Below are 17,282 nucleotides of genomic sequence, written 5' to 3'. Positions count from 1 at the left end.
TTGCACGTCCCACTTGGGAGTGGTGAACTATGTAATCCCTGCAAACTGACAGCCTGGTGAGCACAGACAGCTAATACTGTCTCTTTCTCCATACATGAAATACAAAAGGCTGAGAAATTTGTGCTACTGCAGGGACTGAAGTTCAGAGAGACCCACATCTTGTACTATGAGACACAACCCCTTAAGAATGCAGGCTCCTTTAGAACTGCTGTTCATGGAACAACTATTTTATAAACGCAGTGAGCTTAGTAATTTACATCTTTGTAAACATCTCTTGTGCACATTTCTTCAGGAAACAATGTCTCGAGTAATTCACTCCGACAGTCAAACATATTGCAAATACAAAACATAAATTGCACAGAAAAGTGATGTAACATTTGCTTCCGCAAGTCTATGCATTTAAGCTTTATCAATAAACACATTTCCTTTCTCAGAATTATGCAGACCAACTGATTCACTATGTTTATATGTTTTAACGATTACTCTTACTGATGATTATCAACATTACTGATTCATATTACTGTTGTTGTTCTGCCTTTTTGCTGCCTAACTGAACCTGATGTACTCATGTACTCCGCTAGTTCTTTATCACATTCATCAGCTGCACAAGGATTGTGACTTATGACAACTTACTCCTCACAGGCAACTTGTTTATATCTGTCATTGCATCCATTCCTTTTTTCATTCCCTCTCCATCCCTCCAAACTTTAACTCCTCCATATTGACATTTATGCTAAATCCCTTTTCTTTGGCCTTTCCCACTCACAGGCTCTCACCGTCTTGGCATCTTCCCTTCTCCTGTGTCCACACATTCTCCATCCCAGCCTTGCCCCTCATTCTACCACGTCTTTTTCTGCCTCCCACACACACTGTCATTATCTATATCTTCTGGCTTCCTCACCTAGCCTGCTCTTTGCTCAGAAGGTGATCCTTTTCCTCTCTCACACACAAAATTTTACCAGAAAGAAATCAGTGAACCTAGACACCCTTACAAAAACACTTTTGCTGGACTTTCCTGGTTTCACTTGCTCACTCTCCTACATGGATAATATACATGGAAGATGGACTTCCCTCTTACTCCTTCTGTTTTCACCTGCCCACTCACCACCACCACCTCATGTTTTCTCCTACTCTCATTGCCATCCCTGCCCTTTTCCCTGGTACTGCTAGTCCGCTGTGACACAGCTATCTTCAACTACATTCAAAGCCCTTCTCTATCACTTTAACTTCTTTTTGAGTGTTTCTCTGCAATATTTACACTATCAGTTGGCTGCTGTCACTTCTCTGCTTTTAATGAACTCCAGTGAATGCACAGCTTCACTTCAGACATTTGCTTACTCTTCAAACCTGCCATCCTCTTCCTCAAAAAACCTGCTTCTCTATTCCTTGTAAACTTTGGAGATTGATATTTTACTGCTAGAAGAAGTTGCCTTCTACCATCTGGGGAGTTACCTGCCAAATTCCAGATGCACCTGCCCACGATCTACCCAGGGTATGAACCCCATTGTACATCAGATGCCTCGAATATTCCCAGGTAAGAGCCACGTCATACAGACACATGCACGCGCACACAACACGTACATTCTCTCTCACTCTCTCTCTTTGTTCTGATGGAAGACAGCCCATGTTGCCAAGAACAGTCACCCATCAGCTGCAGGTAGGCTGGCAAACTCCCACATCTGAAATACCAAGTTTTACTCCTCCCTCACACCCGTTACTCACTCCTGCTGCCATCCCTCAGGGAGCACCTGTGAAACTTTCAGGACAAGACCACCAAGACTCTTGCCCTCATTCCTATACTTTTTATAACTTTTGTCACACTCCTGTTTCTCATTTTCTCATCCACATATGCCACTCTTTCCCTCCCCCTCTACCTTGTTTTGTCAATTCCTAAAAAGCTCTCTGCCTACACACAAAAGGAATACACTTGTCTCAATTTAGGTTTCTACAGGAGACATTTACAAATCTTATAGTACATCCTTCAGTCTTCAGTAACCAGCTCTGGCCATCAGTCTCCATTGTTTGTATCTAAATTGTCATTCATCTGCATTATTACTCATTCCTGATTTTGCCACCTTTTCCTTCTCCTACATTCATTACATCACCCACAGGGTCTCATTTTGAATTAGATTGCGAGATATTTAGAGCAGAAAGAGTGCTCACACATAACACACACATAGTGCAACGGGAGACTGTAGGAGCTAGCAAGTGTTTCCCCCACAGAATGTAAGGATCAGAGCTGCCCAAGGGCAGCAGGAACTTACCGAGCCGTACAGTTCCCCTTTCTCATTCATTCCAAGGTAAAGTCCACTGTCGACTCCTCGGATGCTGACCAAGCCCACTGCTATACTGATAAATTCCAGTATACCTATGAAATGAAGGAAAAAGCAAACAATGTACATATTGTTTCCATTGAAAGATCTTTTTTTTCCAGATATGACTGATCCCTGAGTGCCAAGCAACTATTTTCAAGGCTTTTTTCCCACTTTCTGAGTTGTTTGGAAGATGAGGACAAAATTAATATATAATACTTCAAGCACTTTGAGTCTTTGTTAGAATGGTGCACTGCAGACAGCATTAATGTATCAAATTAAAAGATTGCTCTCAATCTTTCTCATTACTCCTAAACACATACCTTAAGCTCAGTTATACTGATTTTCACAACAGATAATACATTCAGAGAAAAAAAATCTTTTTAAATTGCCAAAATTAGCAGAAGTGAGGAACCTATGAATCTTGTATTGCAAAATAAATTCTGAAAAAATACATTTTCATCAAAATTGTGAAGTAAAACAATGTTACACATGGTACCAAAAGATCTACTTTCAGACATCAATGAATCAGGAATACAGGGAAAGGTTTACTCACAGTATGATCTTCCAGAGGCTTGAGATATGAAAATCCTTAGTATAGTCCAGTGTCATGCATTTCTGTTTAGATAGTAACCATTCTCTCTGATGTGTTATTATTTACTCTTCTAAAATTCAGACATTAAAACATCCTATGCCTAAGTGTAATAGTTTGTACATTATTAAGTTTACCCATGCACATAACAGCAAGCTTACACAGACATTTGTGCACTTAGAAGTAGGAATACTCTGCAGAGAAGCACTGCTTCTGTGAATCACCAAGGTTCAGCATCCATGTGCACAGTACAGCAAGTGTCTGTACCGAGTATTGGCTCATCTGCTTCTGAGGGTTTGGGGATTTTCTGGCAGCCTTCCCTGCAATTTGCTTACCTCTTCAGTGAGGATGCTACTGGCCAAACCTGGCATAAACCTAGGAATCTTGTGTAAAAACATGGAAATTTCTTCCTCTTTGGGAGTGCTCATCTAAGACTGTAATGATCTCACAGGAAGTGATCCAGCAACATTCAGAAGCATGCTGCTGTGTTACGCTACTTTCTGAGTCACAAAATAAAGTGTATCCTGCACAGAGTAGCATTTTCAATATATTATGTGAATTTTCATGTCTAAGCACACTGTGTAACTATTTTTTAAAGCTCATTGGAAACTATATGTACATGAAATACTGAAATAACAGTATAGTATGTGTTGAGCCTCACATGGCCAATAAAAAAGCACTTTGGTGGCTTTTTTTAACAATTAATTTGGCATCTCCCACAAAATAGTTGTGCACTAATCAATAGCAGGCATGAATCACATAGATCTAACATAGCACAATTTGAAGCCAATAGGGAAAATTTATAGCCAAGGTAATGCAAAGATGAAAAGTATTCCCTGTAAGGGACTATTGATCATTACCTTATATATTATTCAGCACTACAAACACCACAGTATTATTGTTTTGATAACCCTTTTTTAAGGCCTGGGCATTTTAAATTATTCTCTACATATGCACAAATAAAAAATACTGGGAGGAAATACTTAGTAATTATGGATTCTTTAAGTAATATTGAGTGGCAGCACGCCGTTTATCTGGTATATATAGTATCTCAGATACAATTGATCCATTGAAACCATTTAAAAATTCCCATTATATCAGGACATGCAATACTTACAGATTTCTTACTAAGGCTTTTTCTCTAAAGCTTTTACCAAAATATCATATTACTTGATACATGTTACCAAGCAATTTTAACTGAGGTCAAATCTTACATTAAGTGTGTGAGTCTGGCATCTTTCATATCAGTCCAAATGTAGTCTTTAATTGCTGTCATCATTTCAAATATTTGGATGCATGCTGCTTCGTGCATCAAAGAACAAAAAAAGCACTGTCACATCTATTATAAGTGCAGAAAATTAATTTAAGGTACTTGGCAAAGAGCATCCATGTATTTGAGATCAGAATAGAGACTTCTTCATTTGAAATACTCAAAAGCCTACTCACAGCAAGTTTTATGCGCCATATTAAGTCCTTCAAGAGATTATCTGGGGCCAAGCATACAGTCTTACAGAAGTCTTGCCAGTTTAAGGATTGCACTTGTCCCACAGTTCTGTGAATATTTTCACTGTATAGTTTCTATAATATACAGATACTACTTAGGACCTGCACTAGATATTTAAATAGATAATCCTTTTCAAAATGAGGCTATATCAAATGAAAATCAGGACAACTCCAAACTTTGAAAGCTAGGGCCCTATTTATAGCTAAAAATGTGGAAGGGAAGACAAGTAGAGAGGAAATAACTGTCTCAGTACATGGGGTGCTGAATTTCTTCTCACTGAGCATTTTCTTTCATGAAACCACTTCAACGCAAAGACCCATTCCTTCACAAGGATAGGAAGAAAGTTTCAGGGAAGCTATTTATTCCTTACATGTCCACACTAGCTTTTGTCCACACCAGACCTTCTTCTGCATGATCCAACTCAGACCATGCTGAATGGTGCCGGACACCAGCCTGACATAAATGCTGGTCGTGCTCTTCTGACAGGCTCACAGATGAGAGAAGGTGTGTTGTTGAAAAAAGTGAAATTTTAATTTTCATCTGTCCTAGCTCTGGTGAAAAGCAGGTCTACAGAAGCATTTTCCTTGGCTTTTAGGCAATGAACACCCCTGCAACTGCACGGTTTCATGTTGTTGCTGGTTTGCCCTTTGCTCATTTTTGCCTCCAGCTACACGTTGGCTTTCTTTGTATCAACGGATTGGAGCAGTTTCGCTTTCCTTTAGCACTCTAACACACCATCTATGACAACGAAGACGGTGAACAAGTATCTCTGCCAGCCACTTCTTTGCACGGCTTCCAGGGGAAGGGAGCGCAGGCGGAGCGGTGAGGGACCCGCCGGACTGTCCTCTCCCCGGGCTGCCGCGGGGAGCAGCGGGGCGAGGGAGGCCGAGCCCTTCGTGGCTAAGAAGCCGCCGGGAGGTCAGCCCAGTGATGGGGCGAGGGAAGGGGCTTCTCCGGCGCCCCCCTGCCCCCGGCGCCTCCCTCTCGGCCTCCCGCCCGCCGGCCGAGGCTGCGGTGCGGGGCTGCGCGGAGAGACGCGGGGCTGAGCGCTCCGCCGGGATGCGTCCCGCCTGTCGCAGCTGTCACCACCCCGCCCGCTCCCCCACATGATGCCAATTAAAAGACGGGAGCGCAGACACAGCACCCCCAGGCAGCAGGGCCCTGCTTCAGTTCCAGGCTCTTACAGCGCCCTTGCCCGCCCCCCCTCATCCCCTCCCCTCTGCAACGCTCAATAGCGGGGGAGACTGTCGGGCCTGCTCGGCGCCTTTCCCTCCCCCTAAAACCTGGCCCACGATTCCCAGTCCCGGGGGCCAGAGCCTTCCCCGCATGCATCACCTTCTCCCCCGCCCCGCCCCGGTCTGCTGGCTCTCTCCAGAGACAGCACGGGGCGGGAGGCAGGCCCGCCCACCCGCATCCAGCAGCAGAGGGGCGGGCAGCCGCAGGGACCCCCGTCCGGAGCCGCCCCCGCGCCCTCCCGGCGCTGAGCCCGCCCCGCCAGCCCAGCGCCGGAGCAGGCAGGGCGGGCCGGGGAGGCGGGAGGGCGGGCGGCTGCGCGGCTCCCGCAGATGATGAACGCAGCGGTTCCTTGTAGCAGCAGGTCCCGGGGAGCGGAGGTCACCTGCTGACAAGCTTTTTTTTTTTTCCTTTTCCTGCATGCTCCTATTTTTTTAATGCTGTGCATGCAGTACTTGTGCTGACGCACAGAGGCACGCCTCTCCGCTGTTACAGAGTTCCTGAATTTACAATGACTCTACTGTCTAGCCAATGCCCTACACTAAAGGAGACTGCATCAAAAAAATTTCTTTTGTGACCCAGGAGAGATAAGGCTTTGATCACCTGAGATCACATTACGGGGGGGACAGAGCCGGGTTCTCCCGGTGAGCTTTTCTTTTAGAGATGGGCATCTTGCTGCAGGAATTGCGAAATGCCAGGGCTCCCAGAAGCGGGCGAGTATAGACACACAATATGGCTCGGTTTATCGTACGCAATAGGCACACATCCAACATAGCATCACAAAAGAATTACTCTTATCTGATGTCTCTCCAGAGGTGTGTGCGGGGAGGGGGATTCCCACAGGGCAGAGCCCAGAGAGGAGTTTACGCGCAGCCCCCGGGGTTTTCTCTTTGTCCTCCTTATTCCTGGAGAAAAACTTCCTTCTGACGCGTACCCCCCCATCCACACGCGCGCGCAGGTTTCCCGCACACGCTCGCGGGAGACCATGTGAGCCCGCTCTCCCCAGGGCAGCTGCCGAGTTGGGATGCAGTCCTACCCAGTATCATCAAAAGACTTTACAATCACCAAAACTCAGATAGCATCTGCTATTCTGTGACCTTCCGGCAAGCACAACAGCAATGTCACGGCACCGAAACAACAGTACCAAGATCCCCTTCCCGCCCCCAAAGAAGCCGGGAGCCCCAAGGCATCCCATGGGTTTGCCGCGCCCGGTTTTCCCAACCCCGGAGCGAGCAGGGGTATCACCGGCGCGCTGCATGGGGAGAACAGTTATCACCGAGGCGCGTCCTGGTGGGGGGAAGAGGGAGATCAAACCGACAAGGACAAAAAAAATATCAATCTATTTAAAGCCAAGGCGCTGCAAGGGATGGAAGAGCTGCCCCTCGGAATTGTCAGCTTCCTACAACTGCGGCTGGAAAGCCATTTTAAAAATAGACGCCACGAATAATGTGGTCACCGCCGCCTTGCTAAGGGAACAGCTGGCGGCCCTCCTCCGGGGGCGGCGGGGCCCCGCGGGCCGCCGGCCCCCCGCCGCCCCGGCTGCCGGTGCGCGGAGCGCCCTACACCTGCTGCGGCCCCGCACCGCGCCTCCCCCCCGGCCCCGCGCCGCGCCCGCACCGCAGCGGGCAAGGGGAACCTGCGGCGGTGGCTCAGCAGCTACGCACGGCGTCTGCCCGTGCCAAGGAAAACGCCTAGCTGCAACACACCCCCCCGCCCCGTTCCCCTCACTACGCGGCTGCCTTAAACACTTTCCGCACTTTTTCTCGCCAGCAAGCGTGGATGTTGCGCCCCCGGGAGAGCCGCGACGCTGCCCTCACCCCGCACCCACCCTCGGAGACCCCGGGCGGGCGGCGTGGGAGGGAGGAAGAGCCTGCAAGCAGCGTGAGAGTGTCAGGGAGCAGCGGATGGAGGGGGATGGAGGATGAACCTGCGACCATGCGAGAGCCTCGGTCCTCTCCTCCCCCGTCCCTCCCTCCCCGCTTCCCTTATGAGCCCTTTGGAGATCATCTCCTACAACACCGGCATTATCTAAATAGCTCCACAAAGCAATAAAATACAGCTTAGATATCGTTCAACATCTGGCATTAAAATACAAAGAGAGAAAAAAAATCAACACAGGACTTTGTTTTTACGACCGAATTTAAGTGCTGTCAGGTTGGTTCACTCACAAGTTAACTCCTTCCAACAGCTGGGAGCTTGGCGAGCTAACCTGGCATATTTTCCGCACCCCTCCTTAAAAAAACCCCAAAGAATCAGCTCAGCCAGGCTGTTTTAGTCACTTTCATACATTCAGTCTGCCGGGCCTTTAACAGACTCCTTGGCAGCCGAGAAGCTCCAGGCCCACCGGACTCGCGTGTGCATGTGCATGTGTGCGTGTGTTCATGCACAGGCTCTCCGGAGCGGCCGGGGCCATCAGCCCTCCAGCCCTCGCTGCTGAGTCACAAATAGTGTCCCCTGGAAAGGAAACCCAGGGAATGCTCTTTTCAAATTTGCTGCCAGTCTGACACGCCACACAGCTCGAGAAAGGCAGGTTTTGGCGCAGGATTCCCGGCTGGTTCCGGACCCCACCTGCGCTCCCTCTTTCCCGGGGCGCCGGCCACCGGCAGCGCCGCACGGCTGCGGGTGCGGGTGCGGGTGCGGGCGGCTAGCCCCGCTGCGGGTCGGCGTGCGCTGCCGGTAAATCCTCGCCGAGCAGCGAACCAGGCAGGGTGTGCAATTCGGGCAGTTACTAGGGCAGGTAATCGGCAGAGAAAACGAAAGAAAAGCTCTCGTCAATTTGCGTATAGGACGAGAGCCACTCCCTCCAGGAAACTCGGTGAATTTTAAATTGTGGTGGTTAATGATTAAAAACCCTTTAAACTCGCGAAATCAAATCATTCAGCAGAAACGTCCCGAACAAAAATTCCACCACCGCCACCACCACCTCCCAGTACGCGTCTGCTCTTAAGCAGAACTTGGGGCTACACAAACATCGCTACCAAACACCCGGCGACTTCGGCGAGGGCTCCTGCTCCGCCGCGGTGGTGCCGCTTGTGTACATCTGCACCCCCGGACACATTCATTTTTCCCCTCGGCGGATCAACACAAACCTCCCTTCCCGCACGCCTCGCACCCCCCACCGTCCCCCCGCCCGCAGTTCTGCCCCATTATTTCATCACATGACCACTAAAGGGTTAAGGATAATACCTACCAAATCTGCTGTGGTCTTGCCTGGTTCCCTGGATAGTACCATTGGGGAAGATTTCTAAATGAAATCCAGTCCTGCAGTATAGCTGCCTCCGCCTGAGGATCCCCTTTAAATGGTCCAAGTCCGTGACCGCAGGCCCCCTGGGTAGCCCACCTGCCTCAGACTGACCCAGGTGGTCACTTAACAAAACCGGACTATCCACCGGCAAAACGGGCACATTCCCAAAGGGTACTGCATCCTGCACACCGAAATAGTTCCCAACTTCACCTAAGGGAGCCATCAGAAGATTCTGCTTTTAGAGAATGAGAATAAACAATAATGATGGTGCCAAACCCAGGAGATATAAGATTAGGTATATTCCACTCCTCTCCCCTCCCTAGCGCAGTTACAGAGAAAATGTTCTTTCTTCAATCCATTAAATGCATAAATAAAAGTAATATTCTGTTTTGACTGGTACAGGTTCAAGGTCAAACCAGTTAGTCTAAGAAACCACCACTTTATACTCACACACTGACATATTTATAAACATATAGATGTGTATATCTATATAAACGCATATATCCCCAGCTCTTAGCAAGCAATACGGTCTTCAGCCCATCCAACTGTAATAAAGAAAAAAATCCGTAGTTTCTCCATTTGGTTTAAGATAAGAATGACCATAGCAACTTAAATACCTAGGCGTTATAGGGATTTTTTTTTAAGATGCACAGGCTACGTCAGGATTTATGGATTCTGACTCCAGAAAGGCATGCGCTGTTTTTACTCTATAACAGACTGCATACATCAGCATGAATCCTGCAAAGGGGGAGGGGGGAAATCTCACGTTGTTGGCTGAGATAAATCCAAAAAAAAAAAAAAAAAGGAAAAAAGAAAAAGGAAAAAAAACTTTTGACGTCCAAATCTATTATCCAGAATTCTCAGGAGGCTCAGCAGATGTCCACTGGTTTAGGATTATTGACGATCCACAAGCAAAGCAGCAACATACAAGCGCTTGTGTCTTTCTTGGCTGGCTCGAAACAGGTGTTGCTTCTGCAGGGCTCCCTGTGAAATGTTGTACTCCAGCACTGAGCTGCAGCTCTTGACTGTGGATCTCCATCCAGCACGCAGAGTGGCGCAGGAAGAGGCATTGGGCTGGGTTTAAGGTAGTCCTGATTGCTGCTGGAAGGATTCTCCGAGGTCCTAGCGCTCAGCCCTACCTGCTGCAATACCGAGCCGCTTCCAGCGCTCGGCACGGCGCGGAGCGGCTCTTGCTGCTCTGCGGCAGCGCGGCGCTCGCCGGCAAATAAATAAATAAGTGGGCGAAACTTTGGGGGAGGAATAAAGCGACGCGATGCTAAATATACCGCGCCCGCCCGCTGCGGGAAGCGGGCTCCTCGGGAGATGCCCGCATAGCCCGAGTCCCCCCTGACATTGGCGGGGGGAGCGGGGCGGGCAGCGCCCTGCCCGCCCAGCCCGAGCTCGGCCCGGGGCCCGGCCCCGCCGCAGGGGAGGCGGAGGCGAGGCCGACCCGCACCGCTCCGCAGCCCGGCCCCGGCCCGCTCTGCCGCAGGTAACCGGGCTGCCGCTGTCCCAAGCGGGGTTCAAACTCAAGCTCCGGCGGGCAAACCGGCGGGGCGCGGGAAGTTCGGGAGCTGGGGCGGGTAGTGGGGGTCCTTATTGCCCACGCCACATTTTTTGCCTTCTCCACTGTGGCCCCCCGCCCCGGCAGTCCGCAGCCCTCCCGCTCTGCCCCTGCGCTGCCGGGGGGCAGTTCGGGATGCCGCTGCCGGTGCGGGCAGCGCCGGGGCCCTGCCGCCGCCCGGGACGCCCCGCGGGCCAACCGTGGCTCCTGGCTCAAGAGTGCGGTGGAGGGAAGGAAGAAGCGAGCAGGAGGCGGCATGGGGGGAGACAGAGGTGCAATGCGAAGTACGTATTTTCTTTGCCCCCAACCCCTCCCCCTCTCTCAAAATGAAGTTATTTAAAACTCTCGGGAGAGACTCGGCGAGGGGAAAGAGGGTTTCTGTTTCTTCTTATGATGCCGAGAATTGGTGTTATTGTGGGTTTGCCCTTCGAAAATAGCTGTGTGAATCAGCAAAGGGACAGAGGGTCTCCTGCATTTGCAAAAGCGTTTTTGAGCAGAGCTCAAGGACTGAGGACGATGCGGAGCCCTGCACGAGGGAGAGGACGCTCCGGCAGCCCCTTATATTGAGCACAAAACCTAAAGACAGGCTCTTGGGGGAATGGTGGGGGGAGAGAGAGAGACAGGGAGAGAAGGAGGAGAAACATAATATCTTGGGGGCTGGGGGAAGAGATTGCATGGTGTGAATGATGATGTGCACCGCTGAGGTAGCGGGGTCCGGGAAGGTCATTGGTGGAGCCTGGAAAGAGAACTCCAGAGAAGGGAAATTTTGCAAGGCGTTTAGTTAGAAATAATCGACTCTGCATGTCCTCCTGCTCGATGGGCATGCGGTGGAGGGGGTGGGTCTCCTTGCCTTCCCCACCACAAAAGCCAGCAGTCCAGCTCTGATTGTTGCAGCTTTCCTGCATCCCCCCACTTGCCAATGTGACTAAACACGAGAGGAGGGAGAGAGACTAGTTTCCATGTCTAGCGGGGAAACTGCAGCAGGGAAAAGCTGTGTCCTGAATCCACACGGACCTTTAGGGAACTGACTCACGCCAGTGGCGCATGAGCCACCCCCCTTTTATTTGACTCCAGCAGTCTTTATTACAATTTGAAGGACAGGATGCTTTGGAGCAGGGTCACGTCACTCTAGTTCTGTACAAACCCACAGAAAGAAACAGTTGCTGCATGTCAGTCCATGCATTTCAATATGCAAGAACAGAAAAAAAACCACCACCAAAGCAGTAAAGTCATTGCTCTCTGGCAAATAGTTCTGAAGCATTTACCGTTATTTTTAGGATTTAAGGACACTGCTCTCACACACTGGTTGTATCAGTGTGAACAACTGCAGAATGACTTGGGAAAAACTGCAGAACTCACCATGTCAAAAATCATCATTCTTTATCAACTGGATCATGGCAGTACCCAGAGGCCCCATTCAGGGCTCACAGCTCCATTGTGTCGGATACTGTAGACACATGTAATAAGAGAGATGGTCTATGCCCAAAGAGCTTATGATCTTAACCCATGATGAAAGACAACAGGTGTATAGTACAGACCCATGGGGGAAGGATAAGGGAAAAACAGCCTTGAGAATAAAAAGCAACAGGCCCAGCCAGTGACAAGTGTTTGGTGTCAGAAGGAAGTTTTAAGGAGATTTGAAGGAGAACAATAAAGGAGATTTACGGTTACTAATGGGGAGATTTTTCCATGCATAATGGCTAACTTGGAAGAGAACATGAAATTGCTTGTTAAAAAATTGGACTGTGGAAAAGTGAAGGTTTGTGTCACTGGCAAAGCAGAGGGGAATATTGCCGAGTGACCATAAGGGCCTTGTATCTGGTGTGCTCTCAGTCTAGAAGGAACTGGGAAAGAGGTTCCCAAGTCCTTTCTAGTGCTTTAAATTTACATTTCTAGTCCCAGTAAAGAGTATTATATGGAATTTTTTTCTCTAGTCCAGGCTTCAGTATTTTCTGTCTTGCACTTCACACCAGCTTACCTTACGAAAAATATCAGAAGGTAAAGAAGAAAGTATTGATATAGTTGCCTTTTTTTTTAAAGGGACTTAAATGAAAGCCCATAGGTTATTTGCTATAGGAAGTTTAGTGTTATAAAAGTGTTATCTAAGTTGAGGCATCAATGTCTGACTTACTCATAAGTATCAAAGCCACACATGAATTATGCAGGACATCCCCAAAATTATACCCATCTGTGAGTAGGTGGTGTTCCAACCTTGCTTCACATAAAATCTATGTGTGATGTGTAATGCCAAACTTACCCCTTACAGAAGTTTGGCATTGCTGATAGCTGGGGCTGTATTAAAAACCTACACTTTTATCCCCAAGACACTGAGGCAGGAACATCCCTAACTCCCCTCTACTAGAGATTCACACCCACTTCCCTTATACCCTCCTGGAATTAAAGACTGCATCTGCCACAGTGAGTCATCAAGAGCTTACTCATCAGCTTTATGCAGGATTTTAACTCCTGAGAGCAGAACTGGTCAGAAGGAACCTGCATTTCTTGAGGAGCTCCTGGCACACATTCTCTTCACATGTACCACACTAACGTGACATCTCTGTCAGGTTTCAGTCATTATGACATTTTTAAAAGAAAACTGTTTCACCTGTACTCAGCCAACTAGTCCAGTTTTAAAAGATCTTTTCACATATCAATTTTTGAGCGTCAAAAAATAATTCAGCCTGCCAAAACAGTTTTTTCTTGGGTTTCTTTTTTGTTTTGTTTTGTTTTTTTAAATCCCCCTATATTGTATAATTTCACCAAGATCAGGATCTTATTCCGGACCTTTAATGTATCTAACTCATTTATTTCCCAACCCTTCAGACAGAGAACTAAAAGACTTAGTTATTAAAAAGAGAGGTCTTATGACTTTCCCATGAAACACACGGCATTTGCAATTTTTACTAAAATGTCTTGAGGCAGAAAACTTTTTAAAAGTTCTTTTTTAATATATAAATGGAGAATAATATAAAAAGTAATGCTATTTTCAGTTTTCTTGACAAATAAGATTTTTAGGGTATTTTAAAGCATGATATAAACCTGGATATGAGACTATTAATTAATCTTGTCTCACTTGAGGCTGCTAGAATTGAGACATCAAGATATAAACTGCTTGTTCTTTAACATAGAGAAATAGGAGCAATTTTAGGGCACAAATCATCTGACCTATTCTAGACATCTACTTTAGGATGACATGACTCATGCTCTAAAGATGCTTAATTCTTCCTCGTGTATGGAGGGAGCCTATATTAGATGTAGACTTCTACATGACAGAGGTCTAGATAGGACTGCATGGATCCCACCTGCTGTGTTATACATGTGATTGAGCATTTCCCCAGAATGGCTGGTGAGGGCACTAAACTATTAATACAGCTACACAAATTAACACTCCAAAGAAAACTTATGTGATATCAGCAATGAAAAATTACTGAAAGTCATGATTATCAAACCTTAGGTTGACTGGAAATAAAGAAAACATGTGAAAACAAAACAAAGAAAAAAAAGCCATGTGATTCAGTTAACCAGATTAATAAAAAAAAAAAAATGTCTAGAAGTTTAGAGAATTTAAACTAGAGGAACGTATTTGCTTTCTCACTTCAGAGACTGTAGAAAAAACAGCAGTATTTATGACAAAAAAGATTCCTATAAGAATTCCAGAATTCAGCAGGAAAGGGCATGTTCCCAGTTCATCAAATTTTCATGCTAGAATAGCATAAAACATGCAGTTTAGATGGAAATCTCCAAGAAAACACCAGCGTCAGTGTCACTATGCAATACACAGCAACAGTAGGATATCTAATATGGATTTTTCATGGTGTTACGGCATTTTGCTGTGTACAGGAATTAGTGAATTCACGTAATTAAACACTGGCAGAATATGATCTTTGTGACCATCCTAGGGAGGGAGTTATTAGGTTCCACATTTTAAGACTTCTTGATTTAAACGCAAAAGTAATACTGCCATTACCAGTCAGATAGAGTCAAGTGCATTGGTACAGGTGTCAATACAATCTTTTTGAATGCATGTCCTTGTTGGTGATACTTGAAGGTAGATAAGGTGATGTAAGTATCAAAGCTGCCAAATACATTTGAAATTTCTGTGATGTGTTTATTCATACATAGCTTTTATCTGCTGATTTTAGTAATGAATTGATTGTCCACTACATTTCAAATCCCTCCAGCTCAAGAGCCAAAGGGCCACTGATTGGAAAGAGAAAAGGGTAGGAAATCAGTTGCCATGTGCGCCGGTGACTGCAGAGGCCTCCACACGGCAACCAATTTGTGTGGCACAGCTCACAGAACTGCTGATTGTGAGAACCTGTTTGCCACGGCCAGCGTTTTGCCTTGTGCACCTTCCCTGCCCAAGCACACACGGTGTCTCGTCAGAGGTTTCTGCCTTCTTCATGCTCCCATACTGTCGGTGCTCAGTTGTAGCTGCAGTCTCAGCAGGGTTTGCCAGCAGGCTGTAGGGCATCCCCGAGGCTCTTCCTTTGGCTGATATTCTTCCTCTATAGATAGTTCACTACCTGAAAGATGAGGCGGCCTTCATATACCAACCAAGGCACACAGCTTGACCATCAGCTGGACGCTACTTACCAGTGCTAGACTGGAGCTGCAGCCAGCAACCAGGTCCTCGCCACCTTGACGGGCAGCGATAAGGCGCCTCTCGGCCCCTGCCCATCTCGGCAGGAGCTGGGTGTGTGCCCCACTTACCGCTCCATGTGCGCCGCGGCAGGCAGAGCAGCAGCCCGGTGTGCCGTCCCCCGACGGAGGAGGTCGGTGCCAGCTCCATGATGGCTCTATGCCCGCTTTCTGGAACGGCCAAAGGCCTTGGGAGCTTTCCCCATGGAAGGGACTACCTCTCCCTCCATGGCACCGTGGCCACCCAGGACATCTCATGCCGAATGGCCCTGAGCGCGGGCCTGCAGCGGCCACGCAGGGCTTCTCCTCCCCACGGGCCCGCGGCGCTGACCCCGCCGGGGCAGGAGGGGCCGGGCGCGGCGGGCCGGGGGCTGCGGGGCAGGGGCAGCCGCGCTTGTGCGGGGCTCTCTTGCCCTCTAGCGGGCGAAGCCAGCGGGGCGGCCCCGCCGTGCCCCCGGCCAGCGCTGCCGTGCCGCTCTGCCGGAGCCCGCGGCCCGCTCTGCCGAGCCCGGCTCGAGCCCCGGGACAGCCCCGCCGCACGGCGCCGGCAGCGCGGGCGGACGGGCCGGGGCCGCGCCTTGGGGCCGGGCTGTGCTGCGGGCGCCGGGCAGCCGGGCTGGGCAGCGCGGCAGGAGGAGTGCTCCGTGCAGAGCGCCTGTTCACAATGCCGCCAGCAGCGCTCAGCCAGCTGCGGGGAGAGCGACCCAGCGCCACGGTCCCAACCAGCAGCACAAGAGCTGACGAGCAAGGCCATAATGGGGCAGTCAGAGACACCATTCGTCTTTGCGATCCCTTCAGCCGGTTGTGGTAGCTGACCATGACTCCTTAGCGGCGAGCACAGCTGCGGATGGGGAGCCAAAGGGGAGCACGGGACTATGCACCCCAGTTGCTGGGCAAGCATCGTGTGCCCGCTGCTGCTGAGGACGGCAGCAGTTGCTGAGGACAAGGGAGTGCCGGGCAGGGGCCATGCAGCGACCTGGAGGCAGCTCTGCATCAGCTGAGTAGGGGTGGAAGTGGTGCTGGAGGCTGTGTTTGCAAAGGGGAGGACATCTATGCATGCTCATGTGGGGTGTTCTGACACATCATAAGAAGATCAGTTCTTTAAGTTGTGTAGCCTGTGTTTCCTAAGAATTCTCCTTTTCTGCTAACGGTTTAGAAAATATTTCAGTATCGTCATCTCCATCATCCTCCTCCTTCCCAGTTCCAAATCAATAAAAACTTAGTCCTTTCCTACATTATTTTAAATGTACTGTCTCCATCTAAAAAAAGTTCTTACACCATCACTAGGAATTCTTGCTTTATGTTTTAGAAAATTAATCTTTCTTTTTAAAACTGTCAGTGACTTTCTTCCTGTAGACTTCAGCTTGACTTTATTACTCTTCCCATTCTGCAAAAAAATTTTATACTTTTTCTCCCTCCCAAATTCAAAAATTATTTTCAGTAGTATATATTGCATTTTTACTCTGGCTGTTGTTGTAACCACTGAACCACAACAAGCTTAAAAGTTATCCTTTTCATGAAATATAGCTTGTTAGCCATCTAACAGAATTCAGAATTTGTTTTCTTCCTCTAAAGCTTTCCTACTCTCACTCTCATTTATAATTTCCCACTTTTGGGGAATCACTGATACCTCTGGGGTGGCTGTCCTCTCTCGTTGTGATTTCTTGAGGTAGGGTAGTGATGAGAAAGTCCTCTGTTTGCTGGTAGTGAATAGAGTTGGGTCACTTGGAATGCAGTCACTTGGAAACCTCCACTCTGCTACAGTTATTATAATCCTTTGCATGCCTGTGTCTGTTTCATTTGCTTAAATGTTATCCAATTACTTTGTTGATAACTAACATATTTTGCGTGGTTTTGCCTGATGATTTTTTTAATCATTCTGTTGCTATTTCACCAATAACTCAACAGTATGTAACTGCACTCTGATTCAGTGATGTGAAGGAAAAGAAAATAATATAACTGGTTGCTTTAAATAACTACCCTGGATATATACTCATGCTTTCCTTTTGGTTGGCAAAGACAAAAGTATCTCTGACTAGAATCTTGCTTGTTTCTCCTGAACTTACTGCTTTTACAGCAAGACTGGAGACCCTGCCCTCTTGTACAGGGAGCAAAGGGGGAGAAACTGGAGAAGTCAGTAGCTGTGGGGAGCCAAGGGACTGTACAATTACAAAGCCATTCCCCACAGAGGA

General features: G+C 48.1%; 1 protein-coding gene across 1 annotated transcript in view; it reads right to left on the bottom strand.

The window, feature by feature from the left end:
* Window positions 1–10,126, bottom strand: part of FGF9 (fibroblast growth factor 9) — a 30,198-nt gene extending 20,072 nt beyond the window's left edge. The window contains exons 1-2 of the mRNA XM_032099416.1: window positions 8,832–10,126; window positions 2,265–2,368 (exon numbers count right to left, since the gene is read on the bottom strand). Of these exons, the coding sequence (XP_031955307.1) occupies window positions 2,265–2,368; window positions 8,832–9,108 (381 nt within the window). The 5' untranslated portion in view covers window positions 9,109–10,126. The remainder of the gene's footprint in view (window positions 1–2,264; window positions 2,369–8,831) is intronic.
* Between the last annotated feature and the right edge of the window lie 7,156 nt (window positions 10,127–17,282).

This window comes from Corvus moneduloides, chromosome 2 (genome assembly GCF_009650955.1).
Source record: "Corvus moneduloides isolate bCorMon1 chromosome 2, bCorMon1.pri, whole genome shotgun sequence".
NCBI classification, from domain to species: Eukaryota; Metazoa; Chordata; class Aves; order Passeriformes; family Corvidae; genus Corvus; species Corvus moneduloides.
The sequence above is the reverse complement of the archived record's forward strand: the minus strand, read 5'-3'. Positions and strand labels throughout refer to the sequence as shown.